This window comes from Cinclus cinclus, chromosome 4 (genome assembly GCF_963662255.1).
Source record: "Cinclus cinclus chromosome 4, bCinCin1.1, whole genome shotgun sequence".
NCBI classification, from domain to species: Eukaryota; Metazoa; Chordata; class Aves; order Passeriformes; family Cinclidae; genus Cinclus; species Cinclus cinclus.
The window spans coordinates 9,737,462-9,760,891 of record NC_085049.1 but is presented as its reverse complement, the minus strand read 5'-3'; the positions used below and the strand labels follow the sequence as shown (position 1 = coordinate 9,760,891).

At 40.4% G+C, this 23,430-nt stretch overlaps 1 protein-coding gene across 1 annotated transcript in view; it reads right to left on the bottom strand.

Moving 5' to 3' along the window:
• The window catches only part of RELN (reelin), a 274,215-nt gene that overhangs the window by 61,317 nt on the left and 189,468 nt on the right, over positions 1-23,430 (bottom strand). The window contains exons 21-28 of the mRNA XM_062490818.1: positions 22,155-22,347; positions 19,447-19,559; positions 12,899-13,036; positions 12,047-12,233; positions 8,164-8,369; positions 5,294-5,465; positions 4,729-4,929; positions 2,401-2,636 (exon numbers count right to left, since the gene is read on the bottom strand). Coding sequence (XP_062346802.1) covers positions 2,401-2,636; positions 4,729-4,929; positions 5,294-5,465; positions 8,164-8,369; positions 12,047-12,233; positions 12,899-13,036; positions 19,447-19,559; positions 22,155-22,347 — 1,446 coding nt within the window. The remainder of the gene's footprint in view (positions 1-2,400; positions 2,637-4,728; positions 4,930-5,293; positions 5,466-8,163; positions 8,370-12,046; positions 12,234-12,898; positions 13,037-19,446; positions 19,560-22,154; positions 22,348-23,430) is intronic.

Sequence of the window (23,430 nt, the reverse complement as noted above, 5' to 3'; positions counted from 1 at the left end):
CAGTGAATGATTACACATGACTTTGAAGATGCTTTTTACTACTCAGTCCAACCTGAACCACTAATTACATATCAAGATCCCAGAACTTCATTTCTTACAGTATTTTTGAAAGGAACTCAGTGATGGCAGTGATGCAGAGTTTATTGTGGGATTGTACACTTTTGAGTAAAAAACCTTTATGCTATTTGGATACAAGAAAAAAAGCCACTTTCCAAATAGAATGGCAAATAACCAGTCTGACTCATCAATCCCAAAGTTAAACACTCTGACAGTGAGATGGAGATGCAGTAGAGTTGGTAAAACACATGAATGATGAAGGAACAAACAAGTGATATCACTAATAACTTATCTAAGGCTGCTGAGCTGACACAGCTGGCCTGGAGACATGATTGACAGCCCATCAATTCATACTCTAAAAGCCTAGGCCCAAATTTTAATGGCAAGGTCTTCTGCCATATGTTTTCTTGGAGTGTCTGCAGATTCCTCTACTGAGTGGGGACGACCCTAAAGATTAATCTTTGAGGCTGAGCAAGAAATTTGCCCACAGTCATTGTATGGGTGAGTAACATCAACCTCTACTTAATAATTGGTTTTGCTAACTTTAATACAATTGCTTCAACAAGTGCTTTGTAGTACATGACATTATAATAGCTATTATAGCTCCAATTCTGCATAGTAAATAAATCTGATTAAGATCTTCTTGGTCTAATTGTTACCGTAATAAATCATAAATAAACATATTAATATAAATATATCTAGTTTGCCATCCTTAATCCTGCAGGACAAAGTTATGTAAAGGGTCAGTTACACCTGTATAATCCTTTAGACATGAGCCACTGACAAAACCTAGGGTTAAGGTTGGATCCAGCTGCACCCAGGCTCCCCTCTGTGAAGGAATTTAGAAAGCAGTGAGGTCCTTTCTTGACCTCATGACTCAGTGGGAAGCCTTCTTTAATAAACTTTGTTGGAAGATCCCACTCTGCCCACAATTCTCACTCACTGCATTGGAAACTTGTTGAAGAAAAAATATTTTTGCTACTAATTTCCAATTTCCAGTCTTTAACTTTTAGCTGAATAATTTTACAGGAGCTCTAGAGAGGGGAACAGATTTAAAATCTCATTGCCAATATAATGGATTAACTAATATCTTCCTTGCTACTCTGCCTAAACAATAATAAACCTATTTCTTTTTCTTTTTTTGCTGTGCACTGAGGTTTGGTAGGTAGGTGATCATCATGCTCACTACCAAATAATGAAATGGGATGCTCTCTGGTTAACCCAAGAACCATTTCCTAAGTGGCCCCCAATAAACTCATTTCTTAATATGCCAAGACACTCACTGCAGTCACAATACTTACATTCTTAATATATTAGCATGAGCTTCTTATTCCTGATCACATTACTGAACATAATGCCAAACAGATTGCTGCTATTGATTCTGCCCTGCTTGTTTTGGGTAAATCAAATCAGCTGGTGTCAGATCTGTACAACTTGGCACCTGCTTTTATTGGCTAATTACTGAAGAAAAGACAAACTTGTTATGGTACACAGTGCTATTTCAAGTCCTTGTGGCAGAGGCATTGGCTCCCCTGCTACAAAATATGCCACACACTCAAATGGGATTGAGGATGAGGGAGGAGGATGGGTCAGAAACCCATCACTAGAGCACCAGAGAAGCTGCAGGGGGGGTGAGAAGCAGGAGGCAGGGGGACATGGCCAGAGGCCAGGCGGGGGGGTTGTGCTGGCAGCACCTGGTACATCCAAAAAATCAGATCAGGGTTGTTTACTGGTGGGGTAAAACAGAGTAAGGGGAGTGATAATCTCCAGCCAAAACCAGACTGAGAAAACCCTCCTGATTTCAAGGATTATTTGTGTCTTCCACCATCTGATTCTCTCTCACTTGTATTATCTGATGTTGAAGTTGGGCTTGCAGATGGGCATGACTACAATTCTTCCCTCCTTTGCCTCTGGCTGACTTCAGTGACACAGCACATTATGCATCAGCTCAATTACCTTGCTAAGGTTTCTTTGCCCAATGGTAACTGAAATTAATCTTGTTCAAATGGCTTATTTAATTAATGTGACTTATTACTCTCTTGCTGGTGCCTCTGACGTAGCAGACATGGATAAAGACAATGATGAGGTTGATGTCAACTTAAAAAGTGCTGGGTTCCTCACTGCTTTGTAATTTAATTATTTATTATAGACAATCTGACACCTTTAAAATGGAAAATTCTCACTGTTTTGGGCATCACAGTGTATTTTCCTCAGATCCGCCATATTTTAACACTGCTCTTATTCACAGCTTTGCAACTTTTTCCCTAATGTACCATTCTAGAAGCAGCTCGATCACATAATCCACGAGTCTCACTGGCATCACTAGTTTACAAAGCACCATACCTGGCTGCAAGCGACCTGGGGATAACAATAGTAACTCTTGTCCAGTCCTCAAAGTCTCCAGTGTGGTACACAGAGGGCTCGCTGAGCTCCCGGGAGCTGCCCTCGCAGCCCTTGGTGCCAGGGGACGCGGGGTAGCAGCCCTCCTTCACCAGAGACCAGAAGAGCCCAGCATCGTGTGAGTACTGCAGCAGGACGGGGGCAGAGCTGCTGTACTGGTTGGTGCAACCGATGTTCAGCTGCAAAGAAGCAGAGAGTCAGAAATGGCACGAAGAAACGTGCAGGTATTAGTGTTTATTGGCTGCAAACCGCCTTTGACTTTTTGCCCTGGGAGGCTTCGTGCTCCGAGCGCTTGCTCTGAGCCCTTCTGGCAGACAGTGACCAATGCTTGGAGTCTGTTTCCTATACTTATATGACATTTCTCAGTAAAAATTCCCACCGTTCCTTCATCAAGGTTGCTGAGATCAGCACGCAAAAAGGTGCAAAGAACTTTCCCAGGGTCCCTGTGCACAGCAAGCCCCAAACAGCAAACTGTGCAGGCGCCTGCATGCCCAGGAGTGGAAAGAGCTGCGTCCTCTGGGACCCATCCCATCTGCAGCCCAGGGTGCCCCAGTGTGCTCAGAGGATCAGCCTGGCTCCCAGGTTAGCCCTAACCACAGCCTTGTCACTGGCCTTGCAGGAATGATGCCTGGGAGTTGGCACTGCAGTTTGGGCCCCCAGAACGGAGTAAAATTTAGATTAAGAAGAAAAAAAAAGCATATTAAAATGTGAAGCAAAAAATGCGTCCAAGACCAAGATCAACTGTTGATTTGAAGTTTCAGTTTCATTCTTCAAGCTATCAGAAAAATATTACTTTTTATTATTTTATTGCAGAAATTCTACATGAGCTGTAGAATGTAAAATGTAAAACAATCATTCATGCAAAATGAAATAATTCTAACAAATTACTGTCTTTGAGCTTATCAATGCAAAACTATTCCAGTCTGCTATTTTAAATGGAAATTTCACACACTCACAAAAGCATGCAAATAGGACTACCACATTTATGTGCAGGCTGAAAAATTTTCCAAAAAGTATAAATTTAGTCCTTAAATAATAGACCTTATAAAGAACTCACAATGTGAGCTCTGTGACACATTCTTATGTTTTGTATAGTTATGTTACACTGTCAAGTGCTTCAGTGATGGAAGCTGTATGAAACATTTTTAAATACAGATTTTTTTTTTAACCTAGACAATTTTTTAATTGCTGTTGATCATCAAACCTAGAGAATGGAGACTTAGTCACTGAAGTACAGGAAGGTGGTGAAGAGACAAATGGCATCTTTTCCAGGCTAAATGGTATTTATATACTGAGATATCCTTGGGTTTTAGACAGCTTAAAGTATAAAACTACGGGCAATACTCAAAGGAAAATTGTACTGAAATCCCTCAGTTTGTATAGCATTTTATTATCATATCTTTTAGTTGAAATTAGATTATTTTACAAATCCCAGTATTTCTAACAAACTTTCCTATTTATAGAACTGTGGGAATTATATTTGAAAAGCTGCCTGTAAACATCTGATCTTTTTAATAATTCCACTTGTAAATTATTCAGTGTCTGTATCCACCAATTATGTAAGGACCATGTATTTGTGGGGAGCTCATTAAAATTGCATTGCAACCAACTTCCAGAATTCACCAATGGGATTTCATTATAAACTCAATAAAATTTTGATTAGGGTTCAGAAACAAGAGCTTGTCAAAGCAAATGCACTTTATTTGGAGCCCAAATTCTGAAGTATTGTCGGACCACGGAAATGTTTGTGAGCTCTTTAAAGGAGAAAATGGTAATTGGAGCCTATATTCATTGACATAATGAAAGTAAACTATATGAAAAACCCACACTGGAGTACAGAGCAGCTTGTAAGTCCTTAAATAGTTTAAAATACAAAAAAATTCCCCAAACCACATTGGAGCTTTTGTTTTCACAGAGCCCCAGATGGGATAAATCCTTTCTCGCTTGACAGTGCAGTAGCATTTTCTGGTACTGGCTTGAATATAATGACAGGCACTCCAACCCACTTCCAAAATGTGCTGAAGAACAAAAAGCTTTAAAACTTCTCCAGGTGGGTTAAAACTCTTTCCTGCACTAAGGTTTTGGCTATTCTTCTAGACAGCATGATGGCATTTTATTTTAGATGGGTTCATACTTGTGCTTTTCACATCTTTTTACACAATTGTCTAATTTATCACCTTCGTTTGAACTGTGGCCCCAGTGGCATCTTGCAAGTATTGGTTAAAGGCAGTTTTACTGATATTATTGCACAGATTTATGTTTAAGGAATACCTTGAACTGCAGGACATATCCAGGCTTCAGAGTTAAATCTCGAGTCACTGCAAACCGGTCTCCATCTGATTTACCGAAGAGCATGGCAGAAGGGGTGGCAGAGCAGAAACTTTCATTTTTGGTCATCCCTTCATTGGCCAGCATTAACCATACACTCATCTGGTTCATAGGGTAATCAAATGCTGGCTTTTCATAAAAGTTCTGTTAGAAACAAAAAGGAAAGCCAGAGGTATTACCACCTTGCAGTGTGACTTCAGAATAATTCCCAAAATGATGAACTTTCAAATTTTGCAATTTTTATGTCTTGTAGTTTTCAAAAAAAATTTAAGTTCCAAAACTTCAGTCTTGACTTTTTGCAGAGATACCTCATTACATCCTCTGTCACAAAGCTTAGGAGCTTGTGGGAATAACCCAGTTTATTCTTACACTGAGATGCAACTGCAAGCAGTACAGCTGTCTCTTTAAACAGACCCAGCATTTTCAAAGAAAATTGTATTCAAACAAGTCTCCTAACAAGATAGTTCCTGTTTCATGGGGATGCCCACAGCCTGCTCTTGCTTATTACCTGTGGTAAGGTGGGGTTAACAACAGGAATGATGTGCTTCTGCTTCTCTGACAGAATGATGATGTCGTCGATGGCCCACTGATCGTACCCTTCCCCTGAGAACACCGGCTGCCACCAGCGAAACCTGGTGCAAGGGGTCTTGGCTGCAGCTGGCAGCTCCAGGTAGACAAACCTGAGGAACACAAATGGAGCAGAGCTTCAGAGAGCACAATTTGTAGAGAAATACATCACTCAACAGGGAGAAGAGGCAGGAAAGCCAGCCTCTATCTCAACGTGTACAAGTAATTTGTGTGTCCAGAGAAGACAATGGAGCTGGGGAAGGGTCTAAGAGAGTAACTCATATGAGGTGTGGCTGAGCAAATTTGGGTTGTTTAGTCTGGAGAAAAGGAGGCTCAGCAGAGACATCACTGCTCTCTACCACTACCTGAAAGAAGGTTGTAGTAAGATGGGAAGGAGCCTCCTCTCCCACAGGCAACCAGGGGCATGGCTACATTGCCTCAAACTCTGCCAGGGGAGGTTCAGGTTGGACAAGAGGCAGAATTTCTCCACTGAAAAAGTGGTTGGGCACCAGGGCTCCATGAGCTGCCCAGGGAGCTGGAGGGACCAGTCCTGGAAGTGTTCAAAAAACCCCTGAATATGACACTTAGTGCTGTAATTTAGTTAATATGGTGACGTTGAGTCAAAGGTTGGATTTCATGATCTTGGAGGTATTTTGCAACTTTAATGATTCTGTGATGCTATTATTCTATTTTTCCACATATCTAGTTACATATTTATACACTTCATATCAAGAAGGCTTCTTTGTTTTTCTTGTCTGTGGAGAATGTAAACTCTTCAAGAAAATGTCTGATTTTTATGCTCTATTGTTATATTGCCAAGCTGATTTGAGCATTCTAGCTTTGAATTAAACTGTTCAGCTGATCCATGTTCAGCAAATCTTAATGTTTCTCTGATGCCAGGAAGTAATACTGACATATACAAGCAAAATTAATTTCTCATTCTCTTCTGCTGATTGGTCCTATTTGTAGACAAAAGCATCCTCCTGTTACAATGCAATAGACTATGTAGCAGTTTTCTTCGGGTAAAATATTTCAGGACTCCTACACAGATCTTTGTAAAAGATCTTCAGGTCTGCTCAGTTTGCTGCTCAACTTAAAAAAACACTTTATAAAAATGATGTTAAATAAAAGTTCAAGTTTCAAGCCTAATCATATTTATGTCAAAAAGTACAAGAATTAGTTACTTGCCTATTTCTATTTTAGACAGTTTATATATATGCATTCATACATCCAGTCCTGTATACATACAAACTCTTTCTTTATATCTTTATATATTTATTTATATATATATTATTTTTTTTTTGTACCATGTATTCCATTTCACTTACTAGTTAAGCATAGAGAGGAGAAGGAATTATTTTTCAGTTCTTTTCCAGAGAATTCCTAGATTTACTGTTGGAGAATAGGAATTGGAAAATGAGATCTGGACCACATTTGAAACAGGAGAAAAATAAATCTGAATATCTATGTTCAGTGAGGACCATCACTCTTCATTGCTCAGAAGGGCGAATGTTTTGTCTAAAAATGTATTGGATAGTCCAGCATTGAAGCTTTCATTATTTAGCTTCTTTTTTTGAGTGTGTCCTGTAATTTGGACCAAGTAGAGACCTAAGCACTCACCTAGTAGATGAGGGGAAGGGGGTAGCTGGAGTTTGGATTTTAGTAAGGTTTTTCATACTGTGCCTTGCAGCATCATTATGGACAAGTTGTCCACCTGTGGGATGAGTGGGTTCACAGCATGCTGGGGGAAGGCCTGGCTGAAGGGCAGAATTGAAAGGGCTCTAGGGAATGGGGTCACATCTGCCTGGTGACCAGCAGTGTTCCTCAGGTTCAATCCTGGGGCAGTTCTGTTCAAGGTATTTATCAGTAATATGGATGCAGGAGTTGAATGAACCCTTTTGCTGATGATACAAACTGGGAGGTGATATTGGTTCATGGGATAGAATTTAACAGGTGGAAATGTTGATTCTGTACCTTCCATCTATTTCTATTTCTATTTCTATTTCTATTTATTTCTATTTCTATTTCTATTTCTATTTCTATTTCTATTTCTATTTCTATTTCTATTTCTATTTCTATTTCTATTTCTATTTCTATTTATTTCTATTTCTATTTCAAGAGTTTTATACTTCCAGGTGTCTAGATCACCTCTAGAAAAGAACAAATTACAGAAACCCTTCTGAAAGCATTGTTCATTGCAATGCAAAATGACAAGATGAGAAGACAAAATTATTTCTATGTTGAAAGACATGGACTACAGGTAATAGAAATCATGTTAACACCTAAGGTAATAGAAATCATGCTAACACCTATGCAGGCAAATACAATTTAAAATTTCACTGACAAGGCGACAAGGTATCTGACAGCAAATTTGAATGGCTGAACATGATTTCTTCTCCTCCTTAAATATTTATTTAAAGAAACTTTTGCTTCATGTAACATTAATGTTCATTAATGTTCATTAGACCTGACACCAGGGTCAGAGGAAATGGAAGATTTCTACACTTCTTTTGGGCAAGTTCCGTATTTGCTTGCTAATGTTTTGCAGATATTAGCATTTTATTCATATTTCACATAGGAGGTAAGTGATAGGAAATCTGATATTTCACTAGAGATTTTAAGGACCACTTTAATTATATTTTTCATTCCTAGTGACAGGAGTTTACTGTGCCAGCCAGAAAAAGTTTTTATATAATGATGACTTCTAAACATTATAACCTTAAACTATTATTCATGTTTTCAAAAGTTGAGAAATAGATATTTGTAAAAGCTGATGCCATACGGATTAGTTAATTTAGATCACAATTATACCTGGGTTTGCTGAAGTCAGAGAAATACATTTCTGCTAGTAGCTGCCAGTTGATCCCACCATTATTGCTGTACTGCAGTAGGACACCTTCTTCTCTGCTATCAGGTTGATTACATGAAGAAGTCTCTCCTCCAATCTGGATGTAAAACTGTACAAAATCCACCCATGTTGTGTCCAAATCCCAGCTTACCAACTGTCTTTTTCCAGCCTACAATACAAAGAACAGAGGGACAATAATAATTTTAATTATGGCACTTTCACAATGAATAGGCATATTCATCACAATGAATATTACACACAAAATTACACAACATGGAGGACATTGATTTCTGTATCAACTTGGCTTTTTTTGTCTTTCAGTTATTCTGCTTGGCCATCTTTTATGTCACCCTGATCTGATCTCACAAGAATTTTATTATTAGATTTCAACACACACTGCAACTTCTCAACACAATTTCCATGCAAGAATTTAATCTCATTTCCCCATGTTCCCAAGTGACTTCAGAGGACAAAGAGCAGATGCTGGATATCCTGAATCAACCAGGCTAAATTTTTAAGTATTCAGCTTTCTATTGATAATGCATAGAGCAGTAAAAGGCCATTTCTCTACTCTTATATCCCTGGTCAAATCTTGCACTGTACGAGGTTACCCAATCACCTGAAATCAGCAGCTATAATACCTTGCTCGAAATCCATCTCTTACTCAAGAACCAGGGAGTGGCGTTCTCTCTTCATGATCCAGCTGAATAATATTTGTTCCTACACAAAACTGTATTCTTTTCCTAGTAAGCGTTGTAAATCAGGAGTGTCTCAACTAAAACCTGTGGATTTAGTTTCAAGTTTACCTAAGCATAGCTGAGAGAATCAAATAGCCTTGTAAAATTTAGTAAACAGCTTTCTCGAGTATGTTTTTGAATTCAGGAGGTCAACATGGTCACTCAGTGCATATTCAGAAGACAAAGCATATTCATCGAAAAGAAAAGCTTTAAGAGTTTTAAGAGCCTTTTATTGTAAGTGAAATTATCCCACATACTTTTCTCTTTGTGTCCTGGGGCTTGAGGCTGAACTTGTGGACCTGCACATCAACAAGTCTACAAGACACTGATATGGAATATGAAACTGCCTGTGACAAGGCAGGACACAGGATGAGAGCAGTGTCCCCAGTGAGGTGACCTGGCACAGCCCTGCCCCAGCACAGCATCATGCTGCCACAAGATTTTATAGGTGGGGCAAAGCCATTTGTGTACAGCTGGAGAGAGGATGGAGGGATCATATTTCTGCACTTATTAAAGTAGCTGCAATCTGGCACCACCCCCCAAAATGGACCAGGGCTGTCATCATGCCTACTGTTTCTAATTCCCTTAAAAAATGTGATCCTGTCCAACTTCAAGCATAAAAAGGTATAAAAAATGAAAACCAAGGCTAAGTAACGATACCTATATTTTAAGTAATGTTTGTGTTTTTCTCTCTCGCTTGTGCATTCAGGATCCTTATGACAAACTTCCAAACAAACTTGAGATAAGCAAATGATGTGATCTAGCTGGACACAAGTAAAAAGATTTAGGAGCCAAGATTTAAAACATCAACTGTGTTTTTTAATAAGATGACAGATAAATCTCATTCAGTTCATCACCCCTTTCTTCTTTCTACACAGCTGAGGGTAAACCCAGCAGAGATAAGTGTCTACTGCTTTCTTCCTCGGAACATTTTGCTTTGTTGGTATAACAGCCTGGGTGCTGAGCTCATTTGCAGACCCTACCAAATACCCACCTCACTGACTGACTTCTGGAAGCTGAATATATGGGGGTCTGAAGTTTTGTTGGCTTGTACCACTGAGGACAAGGCAGTAAAACCCATGAAGAATCCTTTGACTCTCAAAAAGCTCATACAGGATACAATCTTACTGATTTATTCTGGAACAGTTCCTGTTGTCCTGGTTTATTTGGTTGCTTATTCCCAGCTGAGATGGGAATTCCCTCCTGGATGGTGCCATGGGAGTGAGCTCTGAGAAGAGCTGAGCCTTGGATGCAGCCCTGAGCTTCCTGGAGCAGCCCCACGTGGCTAATGCTGACCAAGGTGACACTCATAATCTCAGAGTAGTTTGCTTTCACAGCTTCATTGGAGACACTGGAATTTGAAGCTATCACCATGAAATCAAGGCAGTAAAGGTTAACAAGGATGCAAAGACCCTTGCTGTCCCATGGGCTGGTGTGTCCTGGCTGGATGGGGACATCCAGCATACTGACCTGCAGTGAGCCAAGCTCTGGCTCTAAAACTATTACAGGTGGGTTTTCCATCTCTACACCCCACAGCATCTCTGCCTGCCAAAGGGGTAATCACAGAAACAGGTTAACTGAGAGAGGGCACGAGTGACATAAAGCCTCAGGGGAATTGCATGGGCTAATTGAAAGAGCTCTGAATTGTGAACACACCTACAACTGATTAAAACGAGTTATAAAACAAAAGATAGAGGGTTGTCAGAACAAAGCCAACATTATTTCTGGCAGCAGTAATTGATTATGTCAGCAAACATTAGACATTCAAATAAAAAGTGTCCGTTTGAGCAAATTAAAGAAATGTGAATATGAGCTCCCCAAAACAATACAGAACTGTTTGGCAACTATAAAAATATTCTTTTATTGTCTACCAGTATGGCCCCTAGACACCCTGAGAAAGATCTAAACAAAAATTAAATAAACCACCTTCTGTTGACAGCACACAGACTTCTACTACTCAAGAAATGAGTGATAACATAACCCTTAGAGATCAATAGAAAGAAGCCAAGAATTTCTAAATGAGTTTTCCACTCCTCCTTAGCAGGAATCAGAAGAAAGATCATAGCAGGTTAATTCTAATTTAGCAAGGTACTTTTGAAAAACTTGGCATAAGGAAAACTGAGCCAGAAGGAACAACATCTAACAGGGAAGACAATTATGTATAAAAATCCAATTATCACAATTAGCTTGTTATACTGATTGGTCTAATAGGAAATTTTCAGTGCAGAGCTGTATTTCCAGGGGAGCTGGATGTGAGACTATGTAGGAGTGCTGAAAATTATTTCATGGGTTAGGTTTTTGTAATGAGGTAAACAACACACAATTGCACAGCGTTGCATATTGGGTTATTCTTCTGGGACTAATCTGGTTCTCATGACAGCAGTGGCAGTTTGATCAAACCTTTAAAAGAGAAGCACATAGCTGCATTTATACTCTTCCTTTCAACTAAGAACAAAAAAAAAACCTTAGTAGTAGACTTGAGGAGCAACAATACAAAAATAAATCTGTGATTACAATGCATAATCTTACATCTGTCCATAAAGACCTCTTTTTATTTTAGCTATAATTGCTACTAATTATCAGACTTACCTATATCTCTTTCCATTCTATTATTTTTTTGTCTGCAAAGTATCCAAGTTACACAAAAGAATATTCTCCTTCATGTTAACCATTTCCTAAAAGCCTGAAAAAACCGTTTTTTTTCAACAGTTTTGTTCCTCTGACCTCAAGTTAAGCTGCTTGTGCCCTGGAAAGCCAACCTTTCCCACTTCTTACCCAGGACAGTACAGAAAAAACAAACGGGAGCTGCGAAATGAGTCTTAAAAAAGAAAATGCACAAGTAAGACATTGTGAATATACACACATTGCAGCACACTGTCAATTTACTACTTTTCATTACAGCTGCTATTTCTTGAATACACATCTTTCCCTGTCTCTTTTCATTGCTTTGTTCTTTACCTGCAGAGCACAGCCGTGCTGTTTAACACACTTCTAATATGGTGTGCAGCTTTCTGCCACCTCCCTTTTCTTCACCACACAGCCACATCATGCTCCACACAAACCTACATACAATATGTGCCTTTATCAGTCTCCCAGCCCTCTGGAGTACCTTGTTGAAGTAGAGTGAGGAGCCAGATGAGATGACCCCACAGCCCTCCTCAGGTTTGACGATCTCTCCCCCAATAATTTCCTGCCACTCTGTCTTCAGGGTATCTGGGTTCTCAAAATCAGACATGATGGTTGAAGAAAGGGGATTTTCAGGCTGACATTCAGTACCCCGAAACCCTGAATCACACCTGGAAGGAAACGTAAACATACCAAGTTTTAAGGACTTTATGTGATACTAACAATCAGTTAAGGTAGCATACCGACCTTACGAAATTCCATGTGAAATAAATCATTCTGTGATCGCAGTTTCGTATTGTGGAAACAAACCAAAATAACCGGAAAATGGGAAAACCCTGTACCTTTTTAAAACAAAAAACAAAAAACAACCAACCAAACAAACAAACAACTGTGGCATCCAGAAAGTTTGAAGCTGGCAGGTAGCAGCAGTGTGTGCCCTTGGTTTAACACCCATTCTGGCAGTGGCTGCCAAGCACAGCTGAGCTGGTCCCTGGAATCCTTCTGACTCAGCAAAGCAGCTCTGGCCCTGAGCCAGGGTTCTTGTGCATAGGGCTGGAGGGGCCACCAGGACACCTGCAGCAGGGCAGCCCTGTGTCACTGAAAGCTCTTCCAGTGTTTGGATCTGCTGAGGTGCAGCTTCTTGGACAGACTGGTGTGGAGCAACTGTGGCTAATGCTGCTTGAATGGTCAACCCCTTGTAGTGCTTTTTGCCTTTTTTTTTGTTTAACCCAAAAATAAGAGCAACAGCCAACAAAAGGAAAGTATGTAAAATAGTAGGAAAATACTTGAAGTATCAGGAGAGCACTGTTAAGAGGGACTGACAAATGCCTCATACCTGCAAACACCGTGGTCACACCAGCCATGGCCACTGCACATGTTGGGACACTGCTGGCCAATGTAGATGTTGTCCAAGGCCCACTCATCCTGGGCTGTGTAGTAGCACTGACTCCAGCGGAAACGTGTAGCACTGGACCTTAAAATCAATAACAGTGCATTAATTTTTGATTCTTTACAGAATGGCAGGAAAAGAGGTAAAATGTAACCAAAAAGAAAAATGAAGTTGGTATCCCAATAGCAGTTTAGGCTGCCAAAGGCTGGCACAATCAAAGACAGATTCTTGCAATTTAACTTTCTAGATGATGCCACTTGCTGCACAGGGCTATGTAATGGACTTTCCTGTGACTGATGACATTTCAGAGGAAGAGCATGTTGCAGGGATTTTGAGCATTATTTTAAGGTAAGCCTGGCTATGAATATTACTGGATTTTTATTGTGTTATGGTTGCAAAATTGGAAAGGTTGATCTAGGGCATAACTGTCTTTCATATTTTTGGTCACAGTTAACAGGTCATAAACTGTCTCAAGAGGTTGCTCCTGGTATTTATAATTTAACAAATTATTTAAGTTTTTGAGTGTCAATGAATACCAACTATTTTCATTCAACAATAGTTGACCTTTCTTCCTTGGATATATATTTTTTTGGTCAGGATGATTCTAAACTAGATTTGCTCACATATCACTGGTGACATTGAGAGCACAAGTTTTTGTCAAAGATCCTGTTTCATCACACCTGTTTTTTTCCCCACTGCAAATAGCTTACTCTTGGCCAACAACCCAAAATCTGTAACACGCAAGGTTTGTGGTGAGGAATCATGAAATTAAATTTCTTGCCTAATTAAGATCTGGATATTTGTAATATTCTTCAAGCACAAACCTTGCTTTAGCTTCTCCTTTCTAAATAGTTTTATCTTCAACAGCTTGTTTTGGTTTTTTTTTACAGTACTGAAGTCATCTAATATTGTCCATTAAAAAATGCTTACTGTTGGCCCTTTAGGAGATTCTGATGCAACATTGACATTTTCCATGGGAGTCACTTCTGCTAGCCATAATGAGATTAAGAAAAATATGTTGCGTGTGTAGTGAAACAAAGATGGGAAATTTTTCATCATGTTGGAGCAAAAGGGGCTGTGCTGGCTGCATAAGGGGTCTGGGTAAAAAGGGGTGATGATGGAAATGTGAGCACTGAGGCTGGATTGCATTGGTGTGGAGGGGTAGGACAGGCAAAGGAAGGCTGAATGAAGAGAATTAAAAGTCCAGTTTTAAAATGGGACAGGCCTGTGTCTGGGCAAGGGTTGGTTGAGGGTGCTGAGGATGAGAAGCAGGCAGCTCCTGTTAGAAGCTTCTTTTCTAGCTTGTTTCTGAGCCATATGGTTACTTGATGATGGCACAGGATATAATGCTGTTTCTACTTTGAGATACAAAGCCCTTTCCCCACCCCCAATAATTTATGTAGAATAAGACTTATTGAAATGAATATTGCAAAGGTGGCTGAGCCACCTGCTCACACGTATGGAAGTGAAAAACAAATAAAGCAGGTCTGTGCAACTGAAGTGGACAGAGTGGCAGAGTGATTAGCCACTCTGGCACATATGAGAAGTTTGGCACATGCGGGGACAAATTTTTGAAATACCAGCTTTGAATTTCCTTAAAAAACAGGTGAAGCTGCCCAAGGGCTTGATTTTTAATTGGAGTGACCCTTGTTGCCTGTTTTAAGTATCTGTTTGATATTGTAAATAGTGTAAGCATTTTTACAGCACTAAGAGTTAATCTGCAGAGGCAAATCTGCTGATTAAATACTCCCTCAGGATATAATGTATTGATGGGTTACATTACAAGAGCTATGAATTATCCATTAAAAGTGTGCAATACCAGTAATCAGCACACAAAGGACTTCCTAAGCTTGTGTAGGCACAATGGGCAGTCAATATTGACTGCAATTATTTACTGTTTATTTTTGCAGTGCTCTGAAGTCAGCACATCACTTTGGTGCTGAGGTTCATGTTCACATCAATGGCACCACAGAGAGCCCTGACAGTAGGCTTTGGAAAGAGCCATAATGACTGGTGTTAGCTCGAATGTGTGCTGAGGAAAATGACAATACTGAAACCAAGAATGGTGTTAGAGCAGGCAAACACACCCCCTGTGAACTCCCAGCACAGTAAAACTGTGTCATGTTATTTTCCCAGGTAGCAGGAGGGAGAGCATCATGTTCAGGCATCTCTGTTTTCCATCAGGGAGGGTGTATGGCTGGAGTTGGGATGTGAGACCCTGCAGCCCCAGCATAATTACAGGAAACCAGGGGAGATTTACAGTGATACAGAGGTGATTTCACCATGCCATGAAAGTCTCGTGGTGCCCATCAAGTGGTGGTGCCCCCAAAAAGAGCTTAGTGTGGCATTGATGGCATTGCCTTGGCTGCTCATGTCTGCTGGGAGGTTCATGGGCTCTGGAGGGTGGTTGGGCTGTGCAGGTGCATCAGGGCTGGTTATGGGCACAAGGCTCACCCCTGACCTACACGAAGAGTGGGGAGAGCCCAGCCCTATGCAATGGCAGAGGACACCTCAGTGCCCAGGGGAGCACACCAGCTGGACACCCAGCTGAGAAGATCCCTGTGCAGCTCTGCTTTGGGGCTGCTCCAGGGCTGGGCATGCACAGCAAGGCACAGAGCTGCACCAGAGCTGACAGACCTTTGCTGGGGATCAGGGTTTCACCTGACCAAAACGTTTCCCTGGAGAGTCTCATTGCCCCATTCCTGCTGCAGGGGACTGCCACCCTGGCAGGTGCAAGCTCCATCTGCCTCCTCGGGTTCCAGATGTTGGCTGCACGACAAGATAAAGGATGCACTCAGCTCCACTCTCAGTTACTTAGAAGTTGCCCCAGACAAATGCAGGGATTGCAGGAGGTTTGTTTCTCTCATTTGAGGGGAGGGGAGGAAGGCAGGATGCTCATTACTGCCTGCAGATGAACATGTGGCCCAAGTGGAGGTGTGTGCAGTAGCTGGAGGATGGGGACAGTCCCCAAGGAGCCACATCCCAGCTGGGAGGAGTTTTTTTATCTGCAGACAGACACTCTCTCCTAGGGACAGCTTTGCCACCACGGGAATCCCGGGAATCCCATTGCCCCATGCTGCAAGGAACAAGGGGCTGCCCTCACCTTCCCACCCAGCCTGCAGCCAGGGTTCCTGGGGGAAGCAATGCCACTGTCACACGGCTGTGGGCAGGGAACACTCTATGGATTCAGATTCCTCCCTGGTGAGGGATAATGCGTGTTAGGCTGAATTGACAATTGCAAAAGCAATGGTTCTGAAAAACCAGTCCTGATCACTGTTCTTGAAAGCTTCCCCAGGCTGCTCTGCATCTCAAGGTAACAACAGCTTAAGAGGATTATGCTGTTAAAAATGGTAATCAACCATTTTAAAAAGCCATGTTAATTAAGAAAAGAGAATAAGGAGATGAGCGTCAGCTGCATTTTCAGTGATAAAACACTGGTTTTCTGGACAGTCACCATTTGGATATCTATTGAAATGGGAAGTGCAGCACTGAGGAGCTATGGAAGCATTCCTTACAAGCAAAATGAACTTCCCTAGCTCCTCATAGTTTCTCAATTTTTTTTTTTTTAATGCTATTTATTGGAAAGCAATCTGGTTCTCTAACGACATTATAGCTAGGTCAGGTTGATGTCAAATAAAAGTCATTTTTGTTGTATGACATTTTACATAAGCACAAGGAAATTATGTCCCAGAAGTACTGCGAGTGAAATGATGTTCTGTTATAAAATTTTTCTGATATGTGAGTTAAAATAAAATCACTGCCTTCCCTCCTGATATTAAAAGCCTTAATGATCTAATGCAAATTTGTGTCTGATAAAATTATATTTGCTACCTTCTGAGTTACCATAATTACATTTACCCAATTATCCTGAAGCTCTCATTCAGTCATTAGGTGTTGATTTGTTTATGAAGTCAGCAACAGACAGCTGCTTGTATCTCATTAAAGCCTGTTCATATGTAAATGCCTTGCACAAAACTGAAATTAATTTTCATCAGTGGAGAAATGTTCAGTTCAAGTACAATACAATTTCAGCGAGCAGGTGCTTACATTACATTTCTTCAATACAATGCTCATTCTTGCAGCTGATTTTCTACCATCCCAAATCTCACAAAACATGGGGACATTGTAAACTCATGCTTGCTAGATGCAGAACATCTACAGATCTGCAGAAATGCCAGCAGAAACCCAGAAAGGTTCAGAAGAGAAATAGGTGCTGTTACAGACAATTTTCCAGCTGCATGAGCGCAGAGCCACAGCCACGCGCCCAGGGTGCAAACCCTCAGCTGAGAGCTGTGCATCCAGGGATAAAAGCTCCAGCAGGCACAGCAGGGCTGTGCAGGGGTGTGAGGTCATGCTGAGGCCACCAAGGGCCAGAACAAGGCTAAGGAGACATTCCCGAGACCTCGTTTAGGTGGTTTGCTCCCCTGTGGTAAGCACAGGGCAGTTTGTGTATTTGGCAGCCTTTGTCTTGTGTAGTTGAAACAGAAGGAAGGGCCAGAGACTTCTCCCCTTCACCCCAGATTTGGGAAGGCAGAAGATCTGGCTCTCTGCTTCTTCCTGGCCATCGCTGAGGTTTTGCCTCTGTGTGGTGTTTGCAGTGGATGCAGGTGGGGAAGGGATAGGAGGAGGAGGGAGGGCACCCCAAAGAGGAGCCCTACAGAGCATATTCACTACCAGGCACCTGGAGCAATGCTCTCTGTGTGGCTGGGCTGGCAGTGGAGAGCTGCACATCAAATCATCACCAATAATGCCCAGGCTCTGAAAAGGCAGAAACTTGCTCTCTGCTCTCAAGCCTGCTCTAATAACCACTAAAATCCCCTCCCAGTCTCAACCCAAAGGAACTGTCCAGCCCTTATCCTGCTCTTAGTGGTGGAAAGGAATGTCAGAAATAGGGGGAAGTGGTGAGAGAGAGATGCATGTGGTGTGCTGGATTTCACTGGTGGGGAACATGCAGCCACCCTTGCTCTTCGCCCTGACAACACCATAGCACAACACAACACAGAAAATGTGTTCTATGAAGAGCAAAGACATTTTCAGCAGTAATTTGTACCTTACTTACAAACAAAACCCTTCTAACAGACGGGGATCCCTTCAGATACAAGACAGAGTGTGAAATATTTATGATTTGTGCACTGCATAGAACAGGAAGCTGGCTATTACTTCATCTTAATTTCTCCCCACAGTCTCCTAAATTAAAATGGAATGATATGCTTCTGTCACCTTATATGCTGAGAAAAAATAGTAGATCCTAAAGAAAAAGAGGGCCACAACATTGATATCATCATCAAATACACAGTGTAAGATAACTTTCAGTACAATATATGTTTTATAAATTAGGAATAACAGCTTACTTTTGAGTGCAACCCAAAAAATTGTAGATGCTTTTTTAACTCCTAAGTGCCTATGTGAACCACAGATTTTGCACATGTTGGCACATGTAAGATTTAGTACATTATAATGTAACTACAAAGCAGTTATTTGCAGACTTATTGCACCATTTGGTATTATCTGATACGATGTTCTAAGGATTCAATATTTGCCTTTGATGTTTTGCCTAGAAATAGGAAATTCTGAATACTGGCTGTACAGTAAAAAGGGCCAGTGTGTTGAAAGAAGGTATCATTGTGGTGTGATTGATGGAAATAGGCTGTTCTGGGGCCATGCAGAGTGCAAAAAACTAATGATGAAAGATGAGAAATACAATGATGACTTAATCTGAGCAAGCTCTCATTGCAGTTGCTGTGTTGGATTCAGGTCAAACATGATCAAAATGTATCTCTAATTGCAATAATTAAATTCTCAAATTAAGGATGCCCCAAAGATTACTGGGATTTATGACAACTTTTTATTTGTATGTTATAATAAAGATTTAAAAATAAACAACAAAAGAAACAGTTTAGTTAATAAATAAAAATTTTAGAGGAGGCAAATGAAATTTGATTACAACAAGATTAATAGGCTTTCTGATAATTTTTGTTTCTCTTTTTTCTGCGGGAGACAATGTAATTTTTTAAGACATGCTATAAAAAGAAGCAACAGTTTAAAAAATCCCAGAAATGAATCATTAGTTATTGTTTGTACAAGGCTTTAGTCTGAAGATGTTAACAATAAGGAATGTGCAAAATAAAAATTACCAATCCAAATAAAGCCTGCCTCCAATAGGGCATTTATAGACAAGTGCCACTATTTTTGAAAAGTCTGAACTTTATTAGGAGAGTCAGAGTATGTATTAAAAACAATCCTAAACAATAGCTTCTGTTCACTTCACCAACATTTCATTCTCTAATTATGTAAGGAATGCATTTTATGGGAAATACCTGTGAGTGGGTCAGCCCTGGCACCTCAACTATTGGCCTGAGTATGAACTGTGGGAGGACTTGATCTTTGTCACAGCAATTGCTGTGACAAATTGTCTGCACCACCTCCCCACCCCTCCTCAAAAAAAAAAAAAGAAAAGAAAAAGAAAAAAATATAGGAAATAAATAAATGCTTACCAAGTCTTCTGTGGTAAAAGAACAGTGATTCTCCTCCACTGAGTAAATTCGCTGGAGTGGTAAATACTTGCTGATGTAAACTCCTGGCAGCTCGGCATACTGGGAAGACATTCCTTGAAATAAAACATTTCAAAACCAGACTTAGTGTTGAGGAATAATTGGGAACAGAAACAAGGGTCAAACATTCACAGAACCAGGAGCTCATCTGGGTCCAGATGTTGGAGTGAAAGATCCAGAAGAGTAAAAATCCTGGCATGATACGGAGAAATTTCTCAGTAAACTAGTGGTGCAATTGAGGATGGAAGAAAGCTATACAAATCTATCTAAAGAGTTTAGCATTTGTGACTGGCTATGTTGTGTTTTCCTCCACAAGGAAAGTCTATCTCTTTGTTTTTTACTATCTTCACCCCAGCATCCACCACAGACTACGAAGTAGGGCTACAAGACCACTATGGAGTAAGTCTATGAAAGTGACCTCCAGACTATTATGGAGGTCATTTTAGAGACCTACTTGTGAGGTTTTGCCTGGGCATGCTGGTTGGCCCCATGCCCTCCACCTGCAGTGGGGAGCAGCAGTAGGAACAGTCAGAGCCACACCAGAGATCCCAACCACAGCCTACTGAAGTTGTGTCCATAAGCCCTTCCCAAGCTCTGCAGCTGTGTTGGCTTTGACACCTACAGCAAGCCGTGTGAATTCTTCCCTCCTGCTTCTAGGACTATTTCTGTATTTAACTCAGATTCCTGTTGAGGTCTGTTTCCCAAATTATTATTATTATTATTATTTTTTAATTCAGAAAATATGATCACTGTCATATCTTTTTAATATTAGATACAAATGAAGTCCATTATCCCAGCTTCTTGCTGTTTCCTAGCACTGCCCTTCCAATGTTACTTCATTTTTTGCTATATTCCAATAATTTATTCATATTTTGTCAGAACAGCACCTGAAAAATTGGCCTATGAGGTAGGAATAAAATACTTGGAAGTCAGTACCAACCTGCATGATCCTCTTCTAGCTACCAATACAGAGTCCCTTCTGCCCCTTCCTGCCACAGCACAGCTTCTCCCGACCATCCCCACATGCCCAAGAGTATTTTGCTGGTCACCCCCATGAAGGGTATCAAGCTAGAGAACAGACTCATGCAAGCAGCCTACTTTGACTGTTCTGAAACTAATAATAAAGAGGTGACTCTCCACAGAAGTTATGACAATTAAGAATATATAATTAAATGATACAGTAATAGTCATATATTAAATATGAAGAATGGCAGAATATATTATTTTACAGAGAATTTTATTGCTCAAATATCTTAGAATATTAAATGAAGATCTGACACCTTACTTTGTTTTTTTTTTCTTTAGTAGATTTTCTAAAGGCTTAGTTTCCTTTCTAACAATTTTCAAACATGTTCTCTTGATTCATCTCCCCTAAATGATTGTAGAAAACAGGATCTGATCAGTGCTTGCAAAGCAAACAAAATTTTCAAACATTTTAATTAATTAGTGTTTTGTTTACTTGCCAGAAATTATGTCCTTGAAATATACTACAAATACTCTTTTATCACAGCAACATGGGTGGTGTGAGAAAAATGTTTTGACTGCATGTTCTCTCTGAACTCAGCTCTATTGAGCAAGGAAAGGAGCACTAAAATCTGAAGGCAATGTATCTTCCATCAAGCCCCAAACATCAACTGCTGGGAACTATTCTTGGACACCATGATGATGCCTGCTAGCTATAAAAGACATGAACAGTGTTTGAAATACGTAATTTATAGAATTCCTCTGGATTCTGTTTAAGGTAAGAAATCACTATTTGGATTTCCAAAGTTTAAAAATTCATTTATTGCCATTCCTTTATTGCACCCACCAAAGTAAATGTGGCAAAACACAACATGGCACGGGTAACCATGCAAAGTTTTAATTTCTCATAGAAGGTGTGGAACATGACATAGAAATCCTTCAGTGAGCCTTCAGCAGAGCAGGCAGTGAAAAGGCAGCAGGCCAAGTTCCCTGACACCCTCTGAACCTGCTCAGAGGCAGCCAAAGGACCTTGGTTAGCTGACCCCGAGGCCAGGGAAAGTCCAGCTTTCGATCTAAGAGGGAAAACAAGAGCATGAACTATGGCCAAATGTGCTGCACATTTGTGCTGAGACAGCACTGAGCCACCGGGGAAAGAGCAGCCAGGGCTGCTGCTTGCACTTGGAGCAGAGAGGGGGAAACAGCTGTCATTACAGCCCTGGACTGTGCTTGAACCAGGGCTGCGAGATGAAAGGCTCTGCGTTACAATCCCCTGAAGGAATGTGCTTGCCATTTACCAAATGGCTGTGCACAAGGGCAGAAAGAATTTCTATCCATTTAAATTCCAGGAAACAGTAGATGCTTTTTCTTAGAAAAACAAAGCAATAGCACAGGAAAGATCTCAGCCATTACCCTGTAGCTCTAACTGTGGCCCATTTTTTTTCTCAGCCTTGGTCCATTCCTGTCACAATTTTATATTTCAGGCTTACAGATACCTTTCTTCCAAATATTACAAGGAACAGTCTAAAATACCTCTATTAGTAATTTTGACGGATTACAACTGAGCATTTCCTTATTGAAAGGTGAAAAAGGAAACGATCTTTCTTTGTTCAATGCCAGAAATGTATTTCAGACTATCTTTGTATAAAGCAGAGTTTATGGAAGACAAATGTTCTCACTGCCAGCCTCACCTCCTGAACAAGATGCCATGTGAGGCCATGGTTGGTGGAGTACTCCAGTTTCACCTGGTTGTCCATATGAGGAGTAAAGGCCTGACCACAGCCCATCACCAAGTTGAACTGTATCATGTACGAAGCTCCAATCTGCATAGACTGGGTCTCCACGTAGCGCATGCTAGAGGCTAGCTTTGAATCTCCTGTGAAACTGAGAGATGTAAGGAAAGAATCAGGATGGATGCTCAAAATAATTCAAAAAAAGAGTATTATGAATGGTGCTGGGTTGAATACAGTGGTGCTTATTTGTTCTGTAGGTTGGCATGTGGGATAAGACCACGCACAGGAGAATCTTTCTGCTGGTACTTCTGCAAATTACCAGGATGTCCTTGAGGCATCCCAGGACATGAAACACTGAATTATTCTGTTAGTTCTTACTATATGTTCTTTGCACTAAAGATCAAGTTAGGATCTAGCAAAGGGAAACATAAGAAAAAAACCCCATAAATAAAGTTCATTCCCCTGGAGTGTCCACTGCCTAAGGTTACGTCACAGTCAGAACTGTAATTTCATTCTAATACTGGACAGTTAAGATATTCTGAATCTTGTTTAAAATACTCTTATTACATAGACTGTTCATTTAATTGATTTTCAAGTGATCCCATATGTAATTCATTCACTGACTCTTGACTGTGTTTCAGAATTAATCTTCTAGCCTCGGCTTCTTTTCTGTAGGACGTACTGATGTAAAAGTTATATTTTCCAGTGGATTAGAGAACAATAGTAATGTTTGGGACACACATACACATATATATGTTGCAGGTGCAGTTATCACATATACAGCAATACAATTTATAGTCTGAAATTCCAAGGTTATTTCACTTCAAATGCAGGTTTTTCTTCTATGCACTATTCAAAAGAAAAAGGAAACAAACAAATTCAAAACCTCAAATGCAGCAGAGGCACAAGGAGGAAGTAATAATGACTTAAAGTTTGAATACTGCTCACTAACCTTAAAAACAGAGTATTCTAATGAAAGTTCACATGGAATGAAAATTGCCTCCCTTAGTTTGAGATGTTTACTTAGTGTATTCAGAAGTACTGTAGTCCTTTCAGCTTCAATATTTTCTAAGACCATTCTTAAATGTGAGTAACTTAGAAAAGGGATTAGCTCTTTTTAAAGAAAATCACTGCAAATCATCATGGAAAAAAACTACATTCAATACAGTGGTGATGAATAGAATAATCTATTTCAAGGTTGCTCTTATGACTGAGTAAGCTACAGTTTATTATC